A 22,717-nucleotide genomic window follows, 5' to 3' on the forward strand; every position below is an offset into this window, starting at 1 on the left:
TTCAGTCTTCCTAGCTGGGCAGTGGTGGCTCACGCCTTTAATCCCAGCACTTAGGAGGCAGAGGCAGGCAGATTTCTGAGTTCAAGGCCAGCCTGGTCTACAGAGTGAGTTCCAGGATAGCCAGGGCTATACAGACAAACCCTGTCTTGGAAAAGAAACAAACAAAAAGCAAACAAACAAAGAAAATGGGCTCCCTGTGAAATTATTGACAAATAATTAAGATGTACAAGGATCTGTTGAATATTTATAAGTGAGTTTTTATCAAAAGCCTCCTTGAGAGGGAGTCTATACCTATTTACCTCTCTTTACTTACAGTGAAGTAATTATTTTAACAGAGGCAGAGGTGATGACAAGCATTCTTACAAATGACCGAGTTGCTAACATTAGAGATTGAAACAAAATAATGGAAGATAACCAGCTGAGGAGTACTTTTAAGAAATGCTCAAGAGAATATACAGAGCAAGGTTCTGTCTCACAATACAACACCATTTGTGATTATCACCTGAATACATCTCACGTGGTACTCAGTAAACATGGAGTCTCTCTCTCTCTCTCTCTCTCTCTCTCTCTCTCTCTCACACACACACACACACACACACACACACACACACATTATATATTCTCTAATATAGTCACTCTAACTTGCAACATAAAGGATGTATAGGTTAATAATCTATTCAGTCACAGTTAATTTTAAAAATCATTGCTGAACATAAATGCTCCAAATCGGCTGAAGAGATGGCTCAGCGGTTAAGAGCACCAACTGCTCTTTCAGAGGTTCCTGAGTTCAAGTCCCAGCAACCACATGGTGGCTCACAGCCATCAGTAATGGGATCTGATACCCTCTTCTGGTGTGTCTGAAGAGAGCAACAGTGTACTCATATACGTAAAATAAATAAATAATAAAATAAAATAAATGCTCCAAATCGCTGCAAAGCCCTTTGGGAATATTTAAGACAAGATTCATAAATTTAATAACTGAAAATAAATACTATCTGTTTTCTTGGATCCTTTAAAGATGTATTCACCTTTTGTTTCTATCCTCTAAGATACCACAAAACTGACATGCAATTAAACTCTATTTCTTTTTACACTTCTGAGTCTGTTTTTCACTTCTTCTTAATTAAATGTAGACATGTCCTTGTTAATCCTAATTAGTAGTGAGCTTGTAGACTTATAACAGGAACAAATAATTTTTAAAGGCTAAAATGTGAGATGATGTCAGATGTATGAACAGAGGCATACATGAATATAATCATATTTATAAGTTTCAATTACAGACAAAAGTTTGATAACATGCACATGAAGTTTGGAAGTTCGCCATGGTCACACTCTGAAGGTCAGTAGTAGAAAATACTGATTTCTCTAGTCTATATCAGCAAATCTAATCTGTGGCCTCTCCAACCTTAATAAGATTTGCTTCGATGGATTTTTTTTAATGGCTTAAGAACTATAGATAACATTAATCAATCAGGTAGAGAGGTGACCCACATACCTGGCTTGTCCCTGACTGTCAGACAGGTACAGGCAGGAAGCAGGAAGGTTGTCACCCAGGTCCACAATTTCCAAGAGCCAGTGTGCCTCATTGTGCCTTGTAACCATGGAAACAAATGGCCACAGATCTGTAATTGCAGAAACGTTCAAGTTCAAGTTTGGTATTCTCCATCACAGCCACAAAAAACATCGATATCCACATACCATATAATTATATATCAGGGTATATGATGCTCTAACATGCAATTGAGTGTTTCAATACACACTTTCATTTTTATGAGTGCTTGGGAAATATTTCTGGAATCCTTCTTAGTCGATTAACTCAATTGATTACTCATAAAGTCAGCCTCTTATCACTTAAATTTCTCCCACCTTTTTAGTGATTTTAAAGCCATATTGTCTCTTTTTATTTTAAAATTTATGGTAAGATATAATATAAAATTCATATTCCAGCCATTTAGAGGCATGCATGTTAGTGGGATTAAATTCATTGCTATTGCTTTGCCATCCCCAGCCTCATCCACCTTTACAGTTCTTGTCAGTTTACAGAACTGATGATCTATGCCTGTTAACCAAAAACATGCCATCTCATTTTTTGCAAATCCTCAAATATTACTTTGCATTCCTTGCTAGAAGTTTAATTATTGTAGGCATCTTAAATACACAGAGTCATTCCACTTTTGTCTTCTTTATTTGGTTGACTTTATTTCATTTAGCACAATATCTTTGGTGTGTGTGTGTGTGTGTGTGTGTGTGTGTGTGTGTGTGTGTGTGCATGTACCCAAAGGTAAATTTATGTGATTATAGCTGCACATATACATATGTATGTGTGGAAGGCATAGGTCAGTCCCAGGTATCACCCCTTAGGAACCCTCCGCCTTGTTCTTTGGAGACAAGGTTTCTCATTCAGCTCACTTTCTCTGCTTGGAGTAGGCTAGCTGGCCAGCCAGCTCTTCTCCCCAGAGCTGGGTTTACACACCCAATTTTTTCAAGTGACTTCTGGGCATTAATGCTGGTCCCTGCATTTGTGCATCAAGCTCTTTACTGACTAAACTGTTTCCAAGCCGATAGTATAAGATCCTAACAGTTTATTAGTGATACTATACAGTCTACAGATGCTCGTTTTGTTCATCATTCCTCGAGGCACATTTGTTTGCTCCTATCTCTTGGCTGCTGTGAAGAGATGCACAGGATCAGTCTAAGACCCCAGTTACAATTCTCTTGTTTATATGCTCAAAGAAGAAAACACAGGGTAGACAGTACGGTTCTCATATTTTTAATTTCCTGAAGAGCCACTGTGCAGCTTCTCTAACCACCCACACCAGTCACATTTCCACTAGGGGTGCACAGATGAGTTGATTTCTCCATACTCTCTGTTACATTGATATTTTCCTTATTTTTATAGATACCATACTAATGATATGAGAGAGTGGCCCACTGTGGTTTTGATTAGTATTGTCCTGAGTATTAGTGATACTAAACATATTTTATGTACCTTGTGAACATATGTATTTCTGTAGAGATACCTTGTATTTCTGTGGTGATGATACTCAGAATCTTTTAACACAGTTAGCTGTTATGAAGTTACATTTTCATACATTCTGCATTTTGACCCTTTTGTAGTGGGTTGGCCTAATACTGCTTATATTCTATTGCTAAGTGCTAGGCTCCAAGATTTGGAGTCTGCATATAGCCTGAGGGACCCTGCTGGCAGTTAATACTGATTGTTAAATAAAGATGCCAGTAGCCAATAGTTGGGGTGAAGAGATATAGATAGGGTTTAAGTTTCCCAGGCTAGAGACCATGAAGAAAGAGAAGGGACATAGCCACCACGGGATAAAGAAGCAAGGAGAGTGCCTGGGGCTAGGGGCCAAGAGTTAAGAGCAGCCAAGATGGGACATTAAAGTAATAATGGGGTTATCAATAAGAGGTAGATGTTAACAGCATGGAGGGTAGGAAGTTGCACAGCTATTGTGCTCCTTAAGGCATATTAAAATATAAGGCTGTGTTTGTCTTTCCTCTGGAACACAAATCGTCAAAGGTGGGAAGAAACACCATGCTGGTACTTTTAAAATTATTTTTTAAACACCCTTTATCAGCTTATGCCATACAAAATTTCTCTCCTAAGAAATAGAGACCATGGGTTTTCATATCAGTCTACTGACTGCATGCTTTCATACACAAACTTTTAAATGTAGTGGACTGTATTTTTCTCTTATTACTATACATTTGGTATCAAATTCCATGATACAGAACTTTAAACATGATATGATCATTCATGATCCTGTTTGGGAATATTATATTGACATATCATGGCTTAATTGACATCATCATATCTTACATGAACAATTTTGTTATTGGACTGAGCCTTACTCCTAAACTTAACATTGCACATGTGCAGCCTTCATTCTCTTTAAAGGGAAACTTATACGTGTAATACTTATCGTGCATTTTATAATGTTTTGGTAATGTCATCATTGCCTTTATGAATTTATATTCCTGCTCTATAGATCCTACAATGAAATATTCAGCAGACAAAATCTCTAGAAGGATGGAGATTTGGCTCAGTCATTAAGAGCACTGGCTACTCTTCCAGAGGATCAAGGTTTGATTCCTAGCACCCACAATGATCTGTCACTCCAATCCCAGGTGATCTGATGCCCTGTAAGTGCAAGCAAAGCATCCAAATATATACAAAATAATACAAATAAAATGAAATATTTTTAGATCCCTCTTACAAAAAGTCTAACATTGTTTAAATTAACTTTACTGTAGTTAATTAGTTAAAATGGAAATAACTTCCAAGGAAAAATGTAATGGATCCCTCTATTTATTTGACAATTACAATTTTTTTTAAAAAAATGTCTATTCAAGAGTCATAAGTTACTTATTTAGTACTATCCACAGTTTAATTGAAGAACTAAATAAGTGAGAACTCATCACAAAATTGTCTAACTTCTGTCAATAGACTCTCTTTAGAGAAAAAAAAAAAACCTTTATCATCTTTGATGTTCTATATACAAATGCCAAACACTCAATTCAGCATTTTAGAATTAATTCGAGATTTTAGATATTTCTGGATGATAGCTAGAGGCGGCAATTACAATGTTAAAGCTCTATGTGTAGTTCTAAATATGAAACATCTGCTCTTATGCCTTCTTTATTTTGAATTCTAGCTATAAACAGAGTCAAGATCCTCATGCAACCTTGCAGATTGATCACAGCTACTATTTTGTGTATGCCAGCAACTGTTAAACAAATGAATTCTAGCTTAAATAAATTCTACATCAAATATTGATCAATTTTTCAGGGATTCTATGATTGTGCTTTCTCTTAGTTGATCAGTTAGCACTGAAACATAATAATTAAAATCTTGGCCTCCTGTGTGGTTTCTGCCACTTGTATGCAAGTTATAGAACATCCTTAAGTTTTGATTTATTCACTTTTAAGCCAGGAGCAGATGTCTTATTTAATGTATGAAAGTCACATTCATGTATGCATTGAACTACATACTCTAAAGATATCTGCTGCTATATCTGCTATAGACTAATTAGTCTCATTTGCAGTTACACTTGGCTCTTTCACTCAGGTTGATTTGATATCTAAAAAGTGAAAATGTTAAATGGTTTTAGAAATTCACTTTCATCAAAACTTTGGCTCCTATTATGACAACAAAGAATTAAAGAAGCTATAGTCACAAGCATATGAATTCAGTCTTGACATCGCCCAACAAATTCCTTAAGCTGCTCAGAGAATGACAGAATTTAGCATCAACCTTACTTATCAAAAGTGTTTTCAGTTTAAGATCATGTGACTTAGTTGATCAAATGTTTAAGTGTGAACCTCGGACCACTATCTCACAGCAAGATCAGCAGAAACTTAAGCAAGAATCTGTTCACTCTCCATCCTAACTCAATCACTTATGGAATTCCCAATAACCAAGCCTTCCTCCCTTTGAAAATGCTCACTGGGTTCCTTAACTTCACAGTACCTAGACTCTCTTCTCATCTTCCTTCAGATCCACTATTTCCTACTTGACTTCTTCTGTCTCTCTGTTTGCTGCTTGTCTATCTATCTATCTATCTATCTATCTATCTATCTATCTATCTATCTATCATCTATCATATAGCTGTCTATCATCTATCTATGATGTATATATGTGTCATTTATCATCTATAAATCAATCAGTCTATAATCTATCATCCATCATCTTTCTGTAATCTATCATCTATCATATAACTGTCTATCTATCTATGATCTATATATGTATCTATAATCTATAAATCAACCAATCTCTCTGTCTATACTCCATCATCTATCCATTTTCTATCTATCATCTATCTATGCATCCATCCATCCATCCATCCATCCATCCATCCATCTACCTGTCTATCTACTATCCAGTTGAATATCTCATTTACATCTTCCACTTCTTCATTTCACTCGCAATATTTTCTAGATTTTCTCATAAGTTATTTGCTGGGTTGGTCCCAAATGAAATTGCAATGGGAAGCACTCTCTGAGCCTGTCCTTTTCCTCTTTCCTGTCACTGCCCTCAGACACAGGTGGAGCTCAGGCTGCTGGACATTTCCTAGTTTCCCACCTTGGATTTCTTCATGCTTGGCTTTAACCAAAACCCCTTATCAGAATGTGGCACTTTTCTACCTTATCCCCTCAGGTCTCAGCAAGGTGATTGTCAAGCTTTATAAATTACTTCAAGCCATTGTTATATAACTTAGTGTGCTGTTCTTCACAGGTCAAGAAAGAAACTGGATAGTAGATAGACAGGTAGATGGATGGATGGATGGATGGATGGATGCATAGATAGATGATAGATAGAAAATGGATAGATGATGGAGTATAGACAGAGAGATTGGTTGATTTATAGATTATAGATACATATATAGATCATAGATAGATGATAGACAGTTATATGATAGTGATTGTCAAGCTTTATAAATTACTTCAAGCCATTGTTATATAACTTAGTGTGCTGTTCTTCACAGGTCAAGAAAGCTTTGAGACAGGCACCGCCAAAGCCTTCCCAGTTAAGTGATTAAGATGGCACCACAACATAATGTATGTAGAAGCTGAAGTTGCTTAGCACCTTAAGTGGCTTTCTGGTAAACCTGTATACAGATGTCTACAGTATATTTTTAATAATGATACAGTAAGTATTGGTTCTATGTGTTCTCATTTTCTAAAATAAAACATATTTTATGAATAGTATATATTTTAATATTCATAGCTCAGAAGTAAACTATGCCTGCCTCTAATATTAACAGGGTATAGAGGGACTGGAGAGATGGCTCAGAGGTTAAGAGCATGGACTGCTCTTCCGAAGGACCTTTAAATCCCAGCAACCACATGGTAGCTCAACCATATGTAATGAGAACTGACACCCTCTTCTGGTGTGTCTGAAGACAGCTACACTGTACTTAGATATAATAATAAATAAATCTTTAGGCCAAAGTGAGCAAGGCCCACTGGAGTGAGTGGGGCTCACCAGAGATAGTGAGGCTGTCCAGAGCAAGCAACCATCATTCCCAGTATCCACATGATGGCTCACAACCATCAGCACAGCTACAGTGTGCCCATATCCATAAAAATAAGTAAATAAATAAACAAATCTTTAAAAAAAACAGGGTGCAGAGTAAGAAGATCTTGTAATGTATATCTAAATATTTGAAAAAAATTTAAAAACTAAAATTATTGATTTTAAAAACACACATTTTCTCCTTTTACCCAAACAAATTGGGTTGGCAAGATGGTTCGGCCAGTAAGAGTGATTGTCAAGCCTCAGGAACTGAGTCTCTCTCAAAAAAACACAGACACATGACGGAAAAAGGAAGTTAGAGCCTTTTTCTAGGCCCCAATCCTTGTAATAAAGCTAGAAATCAGAGGCCTATTCCATAGACATGAATGCTCACAGAACAATCTATCCCAGAGCCTTGGGATCAAGTTCAGGTTTGCTTGATCAAAAAGCTTTTGTTGTTACCATGTGCTGTTTAACAGCAGCATGCAAGGCATAGCTCTCAGACCCTTAGTTGCTCATAAATATTCACTTACTCCTTCCTACTGGGATCCCAAGCAGAGCCCTGAGAGTTCCTATCCAGTGCTATGCAATGTAATGTCATACTTATGACAGTACTGACCAGCCCACAGAGATACCAGTAGATCTGCTAAGGCAAACCCTCTGAAATCCTTCAGGTTGCACTACCTACAGCCTATTTCCCTTTGCCATGGCAGGAACTAGGTCCTGACGTCTGCTTGTAGCCCACTCTTATCCCCACCCCCTTGCCAACCAGATTAGTTTTGGATGCTGTCTCTTAAACTTCCTTAGTTCACTTCTCAAGATTTTTAAAACAATTATAAAGCCTAAGGAATTTTAAGGATGATGGGTCTTGAAGAATTTCTTGTTATATTTTCTAATATCTAGTATATATTTGTGCACAGAAAACATGAGCAGCAAAGGAAGGAACAATTGAAAACTTTACTCCTTCATTCAATTACTGATATGAGAGCCTTATTATGGATCTTTAATTGGGTGGGGATATAGCAACATTCAAATAGAAGTTACTAGTGTCAGGGCTGAGAGATGAAGCAGTAGTTAGGATCACTTCCTGCTCTTGGAGAGGACCCAGGTTTGGTCCTCAGCATCTATATCAAGCAGTTCATTGCTGGCTGTAAATCCAGTTCCAGGGAGACTAAGGGTGTCTAAGTTCTGTGGGTACATGTTTGCATGTTATATTATACATAAACTCATACAATACACATTTACAAAACTAACAATAAATAAGTAAGTAAAGTGCCTGGTGTCACTGTGGTCTAGGAGAACAAAATAAACATACTTTCTTTAAAAGAAAAAAACAAAAGGAAGGATAGGAAATTTGAACAAGAAGACAGAGCAGTGGAAGAGGGAATGATGGATAAGTGGATGGATCAGTGGCTGGAATGATAGGGTTTTGCTAGATGAGATTATTCAGAAGCCTGTCACTGACTGCCTGAGCAAATCCAATCAAGTCTCCTTCACATATGGATATTTTTCCTGTTATGCAAATTAACATTTTATATGTTCACCAGACATTTTTGAAACTGTGTACTACATGAGAGCCATCACCTAAAAAAAAAGGAAAACAAATAAACAAACCTGAAGAGCACAAAGAAGAAAGTGATGGGAGAAGGTACAGATTCATTTTATGTACAGTGTATAATTCAGTAACATAGATCAACTTTCAAATCAGCAGGTTAGAAAGGTTACAAAATAACTTAGAAAAAGGCCTAAATATCTCATATCTCAAGTCCTTCAAATTGATACATCTAATTTGTTCTTTCAAACAATCATTTTTGTTAGAAATTCCATTTGTTCCAACAAAGGATTTGGGGTGTGTGTGTGTGTGTGTGTGTGTGTGTGTGTGTGTGAGAGAGAGAGAGAGAGAGAGAGAGAGAGAGAGAGAGAGAGAGAGAGAGAAACATGTTTGACCTGTGAAACATCTGCAAGAAGCCACATTTTCAGAGCATTCCTCCCAGAGGGAATGCTAAATAATAGGGTGGATGATTGATTTTTCAATCAGACTTTCTTGACTGTGCTCCAGGATGTCCATAGGCAACTCCAGCAGGAAAGCCTAGTTCTGCTGTGATGAAGTGTGGCATTGTATAAATATGCACAACAACAGGTGCCACACATCTGTTCTTTTGTCAATCTTGAGAGTCTATCTTTCATGAAGAAACAAAAAAAGCCAGCAAGAAAAGAAAAGCTATCATAAACAGTTCAAATCCTAAGCTAATAATTAAACACAACTGTTTTTGGAATAGGTGTGCAGTATAATTTCAACATTTATCATATTATTGAAATTGAAATAAATCCACAGAAAAACTCACAAAACCTTAAGCAAAATTTCTACCCTCTTACTTACTGCACAGGAATCTTTTCTCCTTTATGTTTTTGCTGCAAATATTCTCAAAGTAGGAACATAAGAAGTTCCGATCATCTTTAGTTTCTTCTCCACCCTTACCTGTACCCCCCCACCCCACCCCACCCCTCACCCTGGTCTCATACACCTCAGTCCTGGAGGGAAGTCTGTCAAATCTTTTTCCAAAGCATGCCTTTTGAAAGTGTGTACACTTTCACTATGAAAAGAGTTTGTTTACTTCGAGGCCATTTCTAGTCCTGAAAGTTACAACAGCCTTCTAACTAGACTCCTATCCTCCACTCTCCCTTCCCCAATTTCCATCTCCCAGCTGCTGAAAATTGATCCCCTCTTCCTCTCTCTCTCCTGTCAAGGCTTTGCTAGGCATCCAGGGACTCCTTCAAACTAGTAATTTCCCAGTGTTATCCTCCCCTCCCAGTGTGAGTGGCAGATTACAGGTAAGTGTGAGAAGTCCTGGCTAATATTTTGTTTCTAAAACCAGCCCGATCATGTGAGGGGTCTCCTGTAGATCCTCAGTGGCATTTCATTGTATGCTGGAAGGAAGGGACATAAGGCTCTAGTACAGTGGAGTCTTATCTCTCCAGCTCTCTGCTTATCTACTGCTTTTGAATTTTTTCCATCAAACTATTAACATTACCCCCAAATGCCATTCTTCTGCCTCGTTTTGGGGGTTAGGGTTAGTGCATGTTCTGGGAGTCAAAATAAGGGCTTTGTACATAGTAAGAATATTCTCTACCTCTAAATTGCAACTGCAGCCTTGATTGTGCTTTCTAAACATACATACATTATCTACTTATGTACTTATTTATTTATTGCTGGACCATCTCCCCAATTTTATTACCATCTGGGCACTCTTACTGTGCCTTCAACTCTCAGTTCAAAAGCCACTTTTGTGTATTCTGTGAATACCATCTCAAGCAGTTCACTATCCACTGCCTTGCAGGCTGGCTGAGCTCCACTACTTGTCTTTGCAGTCTGTGCTAAGCAATAATAGCTTCTTACATTGTCTCTACTCTACTTATCCTCTTAAAGAAACATAAACTGTTACCTTTTATTCACTAGTCTCCGGGAAACCTACCTCCTGTAGGTAGCTATGCAACCAGTTGGAAGAAGGAATACAGTCTTGGGCAATTGTTTTAGATGAAAGTGAAACAAATATTAAGATCTACTAGTCAATACAGTGAGACTCAGACTGCTTAATATTTATAGGGGGATACATATGAAATAAGAAATTGTAGGGAAATATAGGAAAAAATCGCTAGAAGGCTTGGTGAATGTGATTTAATGAGATTCCAAGATAGTAATAGTGTTGAAGTTGGTCTTTGCCCCGACAGAATACATACTCCTTGACTGCTAACATTTGTGCTACTGAAGAATTTGCCCAAAGACTTCAAGGTCCCATAGATATTCTCCTTTCATTTCAAAAATAGTGTTCACTTCCCTGAAGATGTCAACCGGAAAATTCTATTTGGACATACCTAAGCAGTTTTCTCTATTCTTGATTGTGTGTCTGCTTTATTGGCGTACCTCTCTGAATGACAGCTGTCTGCACTAGCTGTTCAGATACCCTAAATATCAACAACTCCAGCCGCCCTCCACTACTCTCTGATTACAAGCTCTGGTTCTGTTTTCCATAGGCAAATCCCGGCCTATGATACAATGTCATTTAGAATTTCATATTGATAGCTTTGTATATTTTCCTAATTCATCCGCCTTTTTCAGTTTATTTTTTATCTGAATGGCTCTTGGCTTTCTGATACAACATTCTTAAGAGGTGTTTTCCGTTCACATTCTACAGGGTGAGTAGAATAGGCCTATTCTCACCATCCTGCCCTTAGATTCAGTATATGGCTTCTTCACCTGGTTATCTTACTATTGGTCCATACAACAACAGCATACAGCACCCTCTGCTTCTCACCCTCCCCTCTCCAGTCTCTTCTCTGCAGGTGTCATCAGCAGTCTTCATCTTAGACTTCACCTAACTTGTGCTTTCAGTCTTACCTCGCACCCGCTCATCCCTTGACATCTTTAAGCCCTTTAAGCCGTCACGTGCCTCTCCTTCTGTCTTCCCTTCGTGCTCTCCTCTATTAAACCTGCCTATCCTCTGCCTCTTTGAGGCACAAGTTCTCAAAAAGGCCTGCCTGGAGTAACTCAACTCATCCCCTTCCCTCGGTCTTCCACCCACGCCACAGTTTTACTTCCGGGCTGTATAGTAGTTTATCTATAGCTCCACGACCTTTTATCCCTGCTTGTTGCTCATCCTTCGTTTGAACCTCCACTTAGGATGCCATTCATTAGTCTCATCCCTATGGCTTCTATCCACATTTCCTTCTGTCTCTAGAGCCATCCATTCAGGACGCAGCCTGTTTCTGCTGCCTCAGAAAATGAACAGAAATTTCAGCAAGGGAGATTAAACTGCAGGATCAGAAAAATAGATGGAAAGGTTCCATTTCTGACGAGCACTATGGGCTTCTGTCTGTTTGAGAAGAACTTGGAGATAACAAAAATTCAGATGCAAATATAATTGCACGTGGCTTCCTTCCCTTCCTTTGGCTATTCTGTACCTGTCCATATGCAGCGGCTCTCCTGTTCTATTCTACTGTTGGAATTTTTTTTTTTTTCTGGGACACCTTACTTAGTTTTCTTAACACTTAGGGAAATCATTCTGGTCAAACCCTCCAGAGAATGAGTTTCCTACTCCTACCGGCTACCTCTTTCCGCCCTCAAGAGTTATCCCTATCAGAAAATCCCATCCATTCATCTCAGGCCTGAGAACTTAAAATTTGCACCACGAAAACACTGAGATATCCCAGTACCTCCTTTGCAGGCGCCTTGAAGATCTCTCTACTTAGAAAGGGCCCAATGGGCTTTGCTCACCTAGTCAGGAGAACCTAAAGGCCACCCTTCTCGGCCAGGCTTCCTCCTCCCTTAAAGAACAACTGCAGTCCTTGATTTGTACAGGAGTGTTGCTTTCCTTAGCTCTGATTAGTGGGGGCGGGGGTGGGCAGATGTATATTCCTCTAAAGTGCCTCTAGTACCCTCTCATCCTTTTTGCTCCTCAGACCTCCTCTCCAAGGAGAGATTGGAAGTAGTCTGAATTGGTGATAGGGTGGGTGGAGGCTGCACAATTTATTTCTGTTACCCTTCCATCTCCCAGCTCACTCACTCTAGATCTCACATCACCCACTGTCGCAATTCCTGGATGGTTCTATTAAAAGTATACATTTTCAGCAACTGGGTCCCATTCTCTCCACTGCCCAGTCCATTGTCCTCCGAGACCCACCATGCCTTCCCTTCTGTCCCCCATGGCATGGGGCCCACGTGGGTAACCTGCCCACCCACTCCAACTAGTTCCAGAGCCCTCCACGACCTAGCTGGGGTAAGGTTAAGCTTCATCTCCCCGCCTGCTTCAAAGGAGCTGGCTTGTGCAGTGGCGCGCTTGGTTCCGGGCCAACAAACTTCTCCAGGACCATGCGCGCCGCCTCCCTCCTCCAGGCGGTGGTGGCTGCGGCGCCGGCCGGATTCCCGCAGAGCCGAGGGCCGCGGGCGGAGGCGAGGCAGCGGCCCTTTGCGCCGGGACCCTGACGTCCCCGCCGCGGCCGCGGCTGCGAGGACAGCCGGGGACAGCTGCTGCGCTCCGGCTGGACGCGCTGCGCACTCTGCGTGTTGAAGGAGGCACAGGGCCAGGTACTCCGGGACCAGACCCGGATCCTCCTCCGCGACAGCCTAAGCCGGGCTTGGGACCCCCGCGCGGGTCGAAGTGGGTAACTCCACTGGATACACGAGAGTCCGAGCTTGTGCGTCCTGGCTTTCACCTCTCCCTGTTACAGCATCCAACCCCAGAGACCACAGCCCCACAGCATTCGTAGCTTGCTCTGTTCGTTTACCCCTTCTTCCGTAGCTCGCGTCCCTTCCATCCGCATCAGCATCGCATACACTTCTGCTTCCCAAACCCAACCAGAAAATCCACCGAGAACTAAAGTGGAACGCGCGAGCCCGCGTGACCTGGACACACAAACACGAGCCACATTATAGCCAGCGTGTCAAAGTGGCCTGATCTGGCCAAATGCACTCGGTCCCCTCGTCTCCGCGTGGGAATGCGTAACCGCAGGTGGGCAGATTTTCCCCTCGAAATATGTGCACTTGTGCAGTACCGTTGTGACATTTTCTTTAAAAGCAGATGCAGGCAAATGACCAGAAATGCAGCATATGGCAGAGACCGGGCTTGTGAAAGCAACATCAAGCAAAATGTGGCAGAGCTGCGCAGCTTACCTTGGGTTGGTGTCAGAGTCCCTGGGAGGCGCGGTGGAGTCCGGACAAGGCTGCCGCACCGCCGCGGAGTGGCCCGCTCCAGCTCCCAGCGAGTGGAAGCGGGACGCATCTCTGCCCTTATTCGTCCCTTCAGTGTGACCCTCCCACTCGGTGAGCACGGAGGACTCAGCAAGACAGTCCTCAGCCAACTCATGCCCAGGTTTTCCTTGATCACACAGAGCTGGGTACTAAGTCTTTCAGGTTTCTGTTTTAATAGCAATTTCATAGCGGCAATGACAGTTGGGGGCAGACGCTTTCTCACTTCTGACTATGAAGAAGTGTCCTCAAAGTACAGTGCGGTGCAGTGCGTGGTATACATTCACAGGTAGATAATTGGCTTTTTAACAGTTGAGCTAAAAATTAAAAAAGGGTATCGTGTATGTTTTATTTTGCACTTTTATTTCTTGAGTTTATCTAAAGTTAATCAAGTCAGCTTGCGTTCTAATCATCGTTCTCTATGTAGGTTTGTGCCTACATCCATAAAGCTACGTGGTGACTGTTAAATATATTATGCTTCAATAGTCTGGTGTTATAAATATCTGCCTTTTAATTCGCGATCTCTTTCAATATGTGGAGGGGGTGGGTATAGCAGTACATATACACTTACAGTAATATGTACATACATATATATATATATATATGAATATATCTATTCAGATTTATATTCATTCATAGTAAACATACACATATATTTATATAGATATAGTGTGTGTTTTTTTTAAACACTAGAATTTGGAAGATTAACCCACAGGTTAAACAACGCTTAATTTTTTTTAGTTGTGTGTTGCCGCAGTTGGAGAGAAAATATGTACTAGTAATCCATAAGAATGGAAATCATTACCTTAGAGTGTTACCTCAAAGACATAAGTCTCACTTAGTGAGATTCACAGTCCAAAGACGACAAGACCACAGTGGCAAAGATTTTAAAATGCTCAGAAAGAATTTTAAAATAGCTCATTTTCACCTCTTTGGAGGGAGACCATTACAGCATCAACCAGTGGGTTTGTAACCTACCTATCATCCTAAAGAAAACAGAACACTGAACTGTGAGAAATCGCAGACTGCCGTGAACCTCGTTTCTGTCAGAATTTCAAGCCATATAATGTGTCTCCCTCCTCATGTGCTTTCCTTCACGAATTTTTGGTTGACTGTGGAAAGAGGCCAAAGGAAAAGGCATCACACGAGTCCAGTGGCTCAGTTGCCCATTTAAAGACAGAATTCCTAAGCCTTTGCTAGGCATCTGGTGAACCTTTCCATTTGCTCAAGTTCCTAATTGAATTTGTTTCCTCATTTGTCAGTTATATTTTTATATATGCATTTTATGCCCAGGATTTACTGTCCAAACTATTCAATTTAGCTATTTGTATCAGATTAATACTCTTTAAAAATAAACTTTTAAACTGTATGTCAAGCCAATGAATTTTGCTCCACTGTTTCAATAATTTATAACCTTTAAATTGCTCATGAAGTAGCTAAGTACATTTTTGTTTCTTTGTCACAATTCTCCTTTGCTACTTATAACACTGAACAGACAAATTCTTGGATACCTTGAGAAAGGAATGAATCAGGTTTAAAACTGTTATCAGCTATGCTCTGTGTTCTAAACACACCTGTGAAGACAGCCCTCTTCCTTCCTTCCTTCCTTCCTTCCTTCCTTCCTTCCTTCCTTCCTTCCTTCCTTCCTTCCTTCCTTCTTTACTACCTTCCTCCCTCCCTCCCTCCCTTCCTTCCTTCTTTCCTTCCTTCCATCTATCCATCCATCTGTCCTTCTTTTTTCCTTTCCTTTCTTCCTTTTTTTTCCAGAAATAATTTGAACCCAGACTGCTTTTATGATCCCAACCTATTATGCCCATAGGTTTGAGGTTTTATCAAATACTTTTTGTTGAATTTTAAAGTGACTTCAGGCAGCAAGACCATGAAACCAAGCACCTTTTGTTTATCTACATCAAATACAACTATAAATGATCCCCTGGATTCTGAAGCTGCTTCTGAGGGGAAAGTAGTTGAGAGTTACTGAGGAATCTAAAAAGATTAAATTCTCACAACTTATGGAACTTCTAATATCCAGGTCACTTGATTCCCTCCCCCCCCCCACCAACCCCATCCCTCCATCTCACTCTCTGTATAATTTCTTTCTTTCTGTTTTAAGATTTAAAAGCACAAACTACTCCCGCCATGTATGCTTCACAGAAGATGCAGTTCCCTATTTGTGGCACATGAGATAAGTCCCATCTGAAGTGTTTCAAAGGCTTCATAGTTGTGTGCTTAGCTTACATAAACTGGACGCTTTCGGGTGGACCTTGCAATCGATCTTGATCATTTGGATAGGTTACATTTACAATGTGTTTCTTTTAAACTTCGCTTCCCACCCTCTTCAGTCTCTGCTCTTTTCTGGGCTCTCAGCTTTGCTGCTTCTTTTACTTTTGTCCTTTATAGTCCTCCCCACCCCCCGCTTTTTTTTTCCCCAAGAAGAAAGAATTTCAGCATTGCCCCCAGCTAATTTCTTAGTTACCAACCCATAAGAGTGCTCATTCTTTATTGAATTTTCAGGGCACAGCCATACATGACTCTCATGCATGCCCCGTGGAAATGGCTCAATGCATCCACAGTGTTGAACAGACCTTACTGTTGACTGTAATTACCAAACCTGACTCGCCATTGCTCAAATGCACTTTCATTATACTCTTTTCTGGGCCAGTGTCACAGTGTGCTGTCCTCATTCGTATTAATCCTAAATTAGTTCAAAGCCGGCTAGGGAAATCTACTAATTTTAAGGTCTGTTTTGGCCACTGTTTCTGCAAAGTTCTCATCCCACAGAAATTGATATTCTAAGGCTCGCCTCTCTCTTTGCTTCCTTTCCTGGAAGACTCTAATTCATGACGTGTACTCAGTTTACAAGTGACTGCAGGATGGGATCACAGCTGCATCTTTCTCTTGGTTTCTTAGTCCCTCTTCCTAGGATCAGTGACACTGAGCGGAAATATGATAAAAGACAAGTGACTGGCCTAGTCATGGGGACAGCTTGGTAACATGTGTTAAGTTCTCTAGAACAATTTCATAGTAACAGAGTGGCATGCCCTGGTAGAAAAAAAGAGCCACGAGGTAAAAAATAAACAGAGAGATAAATTACCCAGAAATAGAAGTATTCCACAAACTCATAATGAAGTGTTTAACTTAATTAGAATTTGAAGAAATACGCATTTATTAATTTTTTCTTCACCTATTTTGACAGGATTAAATATTAGTTTTTGCGTGTGATGTTGGCAGAGGCAAAGAGGCTTCTCAACAATGAGAGAAATATATAATAGCTCAGTCTTGCTAAAGGGCAACTTAGTCTTGTACACTGAAAATGAAGAAAAAGGCAGGGTGGAGTGGGTGCCAATTGCATTGTAAATTCCTCTAAAACAGTAACCGTGGTTATTTCTGGGTTAGGATTATAGGGGTTTTTTTTCTTTTGCTTATCTGTAACATATAAGGTTTCTATAGTGCGCATGTACCCCTACTATAACAAAAACATTAACAGTATGTGTTGCTCTGTCTTGGGTCTGTTAATGAAACTATAGTCTTAAGGGAGTCAAGAAATTGGCCTTGCTAGTACTTTTTTCTTTAATCCAATAAGAGCATTAGAGATATAAACCACTATGTGGCATAATCCATTTAAATTGTGTCTAGTGAATTCCCTAGGAAGCAGCTGTTAATCAAATCATCTAATCATTTAACATCTACTTCAAATGGCTTCTGAATACAGAGATGAGTTTGACGTAGCCCTGACTCTGGGTGTTGACATACAGGAACATACACTCATGTGTGTAATTTATAACATGAAGAGAATATGCAAAGTACCATGAGCAAACAGAGATGAAAGCCTAAGAGACTTCCAAGAAGAACCACATGACAAGAACTTAAATTTTTAGTAGATGAAATAAAACCAATTTTTTTTTGTCAATCTAAATAATTACATGTCCCAATCACTCCATGATCTTAATTCCTGGAAGGGCATCACACTTAACTTATTTGTAAAGTTTTAAACTTACCATCTTATTAATAAAAATGTTTGCTGAAAGCATCAACCAAGGGGAAAGGGCACATGTCTCTGTTGACAAAACATGAGGTTTCTTGTTTCCTGCCCATTAAAATAGTTTTTCCTAGAATTCGAGATACTAAACTGCATCTCAATCAACTCTTACGTGTTCTGCTTGATTGAAAGTCGGCACAATCCAATTCGTTGACTTGGAACTGTAAGAAGAGTATGTCTAATATTCTCTCACAGTGCTGCCTCTAGCTGAAACGTGAAATTCTGCCCATCAGTCAAGGATTATTTAGGTGTCACAGTTAACGTGATGCCCTTCCTGCCAGTTCCCTTGACATACACCCTCCCCCACCTCGTATAGCCTGCTGTACAGTGCACCCTGCTTCAGTGACAATCTGTGGCCCTCTAACACATTTCCAAGCCTGTCTGTGTGGTTGACTGCAAGCTTCCTGAAGCCTGGATCTGTGTCTTCTCATTTCCAGTATTTCACATTAAAATAAAGCAATCTTCTTCTTCTTCTTCTTCTTCTTCTTCTTCTTCTTCTTCTTCTTCTTCTTCTTCTTCTTCTTCTTCTTCTTCTTCTCCTTCATAAAATAGTTTTCAAATATTTCTTGAAAGAAGTCCTGTAGAGGTCAAATCATCAAGGGCATACACTTTTGAATTGCAAATATAGACTGGGAGTCTCAATATATGTGAAAAAATAGGAGGCCCATATTTTTCCTTCTAGCTGAGAAAATTTTATTACTTCACTGATAAAAATCACAGGACAAATTACTCTCATTTTAAAAAGCCTCCCAGAGTAGGGATTGTGGGCAGGGCAGTGCATCAAGACAAGACTATCACTAGTCTGAAATGTCATGGTATGCACTCTTTCTTGTTCCTACATCAAAATTAATTTCCATTATGAAAATTAGAACACAATACTATTTAATCTCTTACTATTCTTAAAGGATAAAAGTAATCTTTTATTGACCTTTGCTGTGATTCCCGAACATTCTTAAGCAACTCGTTCTGCCTACAAAAGAATTTCAGTGGTAATTCAATGTTGGAACATCATAAGTGATTAATCTGCTTATATATTAGGCAGGCTCAGGTCCACAAAATTGTGACTATTTACACTGAAAGTCCCTTAGGAGTCATTAGATTTTCATTCAAAACTTGTTTCACTTGACCAATGATCCTCATAAAGTCAAGATTCCATTTCTAGAGAGAGTGTCAAGTATTGTTCATGGTGGAAACTGCCTAATAGAGAATGAGAATTATGAGACACAAAACTGGGCAAATAGCCTCTCTCAGCGGAGGATTCAGTTAAGGCATCAACACAGAGTTAGAAAATTTAACTAGACTCTGATCTCCATCACTGAGGAGAGAATAACCCATTTTTCCAATATTTGAGAACATTCTTGCTATCAAATTATGTTGCCACAAGATCATTTTTACCTGTTCCAAATATAAACTTTTATGTTTCCAAGGCCTTTTCAAGTGAAAAATAATAAAAATTTATAACTCTATACATGTTTTAAATCACTTCAAGTGTTATCCAAAACCTATGTATTTTTTTCTTTTTCTATATGGGTGTGTTTTATCACACATCCCCTCCCTTATGTTGGAGATATTGTTCTCTAAGACAGGACATCTCACTATGTAGCCATAGGTGGCCTGGAACTCACAGATTCACCTGTCAGTGCTGGACTTAAAGGTGTGCACCACCACACCTGGCCTACATCTATTTTACTCTTAATTAAAACATCCCATACATTTAAAAGTTTCAGATAGCCATGGCAAAATTTCCTAAGCCCATTATGTTTCAAAGGCTTTATTTCACTAACTGCCTGCAAGATCTCTTTATGGCAATCCTATCTCCAGTGCGGCCAGTGTTGAATTGCTTCTGTTATAGTGACATCACTCAAGCCCTGGGGATGCTGAATACTTCAGGAGCCTGCTACCTGCCAAAGCAGAAAATGACAGTCAGAATATGTGTGACCCTGATACACTCATATTGAAATTCTAACCTTGTAGAGGAGCATCCTTGTAGCTCAAAGGGATGTATCTTTGAGCAATTATCAGTTCATAATAGTGGAGCCCTCCTGAACAACATTAGTACTCTACTTTTTATAGCATTTTAATAATCTTTTTTTAAATTAGGTATTTTCTTCACTTACATTTCAAATGTTATCCCAAAAGTCCCCCATGCCCTCCCCCCCCCCACTCCCCTACCCACCCACTCCCACTTCTTGGCCCTGGTGTTCCCCTGTACCGAGGCATATAAAGTTTGCAAGACCAAGGGGCCTCTCTTCCCAATGATGGCCGACTTGGCCATCTTCTGCTACATATGCAGCTAGAAACATGAGCTCTGGGGGTACTGGTTAGTTCATATTGTTGCTCCACCTATAGGATTGCAGACCCTTTTAGCTCCTTGGGTACTTTCTTTAGCTCCTTCATTGGGGGCCCTGTGTTCCATCCAATAGCTGACTGTGAGCATCCATTTCTGTATTTGCCAGGCACCGGCATAGCCTCATAAGAGACAGCTATATCAGGGTCCTTTCAGCAAAATCTTGCTGGTGTATGTGATGGTGTCTGCATTTGCAAAACACATGAAACTCAAGAAGAATGAAGACCAAAGTGTGGTCACTTTACCCCTTCTTAGAATTGGGAACAAAACACCCATGGAAGGAGTTACAGAGACAAAGTTTGGAGCTGAGACGAAAGGATGGACCATCTGGAGACTGCCGCACCAGGGGATCCATCCCATAATCAGCCTCCAAACATTAGTACTCTTATAAAAGAAGCCTGTAAAGAGACCCTTGGCCTTTCCATCATGTGGAGATACAGCAAGAAAGCAGTAACTTATAAAGATGCAGTACTTCTTTTTAATTAATAATTTTATTCACCTACATTTCAAATGAAATCCCCCTTCCTGGTTACCCCTCCCCAACCCCCCCCCATCCCATACCTCCTCCTCCTCCTCCTCTTCTTCTTCTTCTTTTTCTTCTTCTTCTTCTTCTTCTTCTTCTTCTTCTTCTTCTTCTTCTTCTTCTTCTTCTTCTTCTTCTTCTTCTTCTTCTTTACTATGAATTGCTTTAATGGTGGTATCTGTACAAGTGATGTCAGGACACAGGACAGCAAATGCACAGTGGACATGGCTAGCAGACAGGCTGTGAATGAATAAAGAGTTCACACTGCTCCCATGCTTTAGTGACTAAGACAGCTCTAAGCCACCTCCTCCTCAGCCTCCTCCTCAAACTCTCCCTCTTCCTCAGCTGTAGCGTCCTGGTACTGCTGGTACTCGGACACCAGGTCGTTCATGTTGCTCTCAGCCTCGGTGAACTCCATCTCATCCATGCCCTCACCCGTATAACAGTGTAGGAAGGCCTTGCGTTGGAACATGGCTGTGAATTGCTCTGAGATGCGTTTGAACAGCTCCTAAATAGCGGTGCTGTTGTCAATGAAGGTGGCAGACATTTTTAGGCCCCGAGGTGGAATGTCACAGACAGCTGTCTTCACATTGTTGGGGATCCACTCAACAAAGTAGCTGCTGTTCTTGTTTTGGACATTAAGCATCTGTTCGTCCACCTCCTTCATAGATATGCAGCCCCTGAACACAGCAGCCACGGTCAAGTAGCGCCTATGTCTTGGATCACAGGCAGCCATCATGTTCTTGGCATCAAACATCTGCTGGTTGAGCTCAGGAACTGTCAGGGCACGGTACTACTGGCTTCCCCGGCTGGTCAAGGGGGCAAAGCCAGGCATAAAGAAGTGCAGGCAAGGGAAGGGCACCATATTTACAGCCAGTTTCCGCAGGTCAGCATTTAGCTGGCCAGGGAATCACAGGCAAGTGGTTACCCCATTCACGGTGGCGGACACTAGATGGTTCAGGTAACCATAAGTGGGTCTGGTCAGCTTTAGGGTTCTGAAGCAGATGTCATAGAGTGCTTCATTATCAATACAGTAGGTCTCATCTGTGTTTTCAACCAGCTGGTGGACTGAAAGGCTGGCATTGTAGGGCTCAACCACTATGTCCAACACCTTGGGGGAAGGTACCACACAGAAGGTATTCATGATTCTGTCTGGGTACTCCTCCCGGATCTTGCTGATAAGGAGGGTACCCATCCCAGACCCAGTACCCCCACCTAGGGAGTGGTTCAGTTGAAAGCCCTGCAGGCAGTCACAGCTCTCATCTTCCTTTCTCAAAACATCCAACACCGAGTCAACCAGCTCTGCACCTTCTATGTAGTGCCCCTTGGCCCAGTTGTTCCCAGCCCCACTCTGACCAAAGACAAAGTCATCAGGTCTGAAGATCTGCTCGAAGGGCCCTGAACACACCGAGTCCATGGTGCCCGGCTCCAAGTCCAGGAGCACGGCGCAGGGCACATACTTGCCATTGGTGGCTTCGTTGTAGTACACGTTGATGTGCTCCAGCTGGAGGTCGCTATCTCCGTGTTAAGTGCCAGTGCGATCAATGCCATGCTCCTCACTGATTACCTCGCCAATCTGGTTGTCGCACTGCCCAGCCTGCAGGTGCATGATCTCCCTCATGGCAGCGGTGACTGCGGAACAGCTGTAGAAGAGGAGTACTTCAGGAGGAGCAGGCGCACAGAGTCCCCATACCTCTTCTTACCCCTCCCCTTTGTCTCTATAAGGGTGCTCCTCTACCCACTCACCCACTCCAGCCTCACCTCTCTATCATCCCCCTCCCTATGATGCGGCATCAAACCTCCACAGGACCAAGGGCATCCCCTCCCACTGAAGTCAGACAGGGCCATCCTCTGCTACATATGTGTCTGGATCCCTCCATGTGTAGTCATTGGTTGGCGGCTTAATCCCTGGGAGCTCTGGGTTGTCCAGTTAGTCGATATTGTTCTTCGTATGAAGTTGCAATTCCCTTCAACTCCTTCAGTCTTTCCTCTAGCTCTTCCATTGGGGCTCCGGGCTCAGTGAGGTGGTTGGCTGT

The 22,717-nt window shown here is 40.9% G+C and overlaps 1 protein-coding gene and 1 pseudogene across 2 annotated transcripts in view; both read right to left on the reverse strand.

The window, feature by feature from the left end:
* The window catches only part of Col19a1 (collagen type XIX alpha 1 chain), a 314,640-nt gene extending 300,751 nt beyond the window's left edge, over positions 1-13,889 (reverse strand). For both annotated transcript variants that reach the window (XM_029483553.2, XM_021163060.3), the window contains exons 1-2: positions 13,698-13,889; positions 1,496-1,622 (exon numbers count right to left, since the gene is read on the reverse strand). In XM_029483553.2, the coding sequence (XP_029339413.1) occupies positions 1,496-1,586 (91 nt within the window). In that variant the 5' untranslated portion in view covers positions 1,587-1,622; positions 13,698-13,889. The remainder of the gene's footprint in view (positions 1-1,495; positions 1,623-13,697) is intronic.
* A 6,941-nt stretch (positions 13,890-20,830) lies between these two features.
* LOC110298832 (tubulin beta-4B chain pseudogene) lies at positions 20,831-22,302 on the reverse strand (annotated as a pseudogene).
* Between the last annotated feature and the right edge of the window lie 415 nt (positions 22,303-22,717).

Source organism: Mus caroli, unplaced genomic scaffold (genome assembly GCF_978045245.1).
Source record: "Mus caroli unplaced genomic scaffold, Mus_caroli_1 scaffold_1, whole genome shotgun sequence".
NCBI lineage: Eukaryota > Metazoa > Chordata > Mammalia > Rodentia > Muridae > Mus > Mus caroli.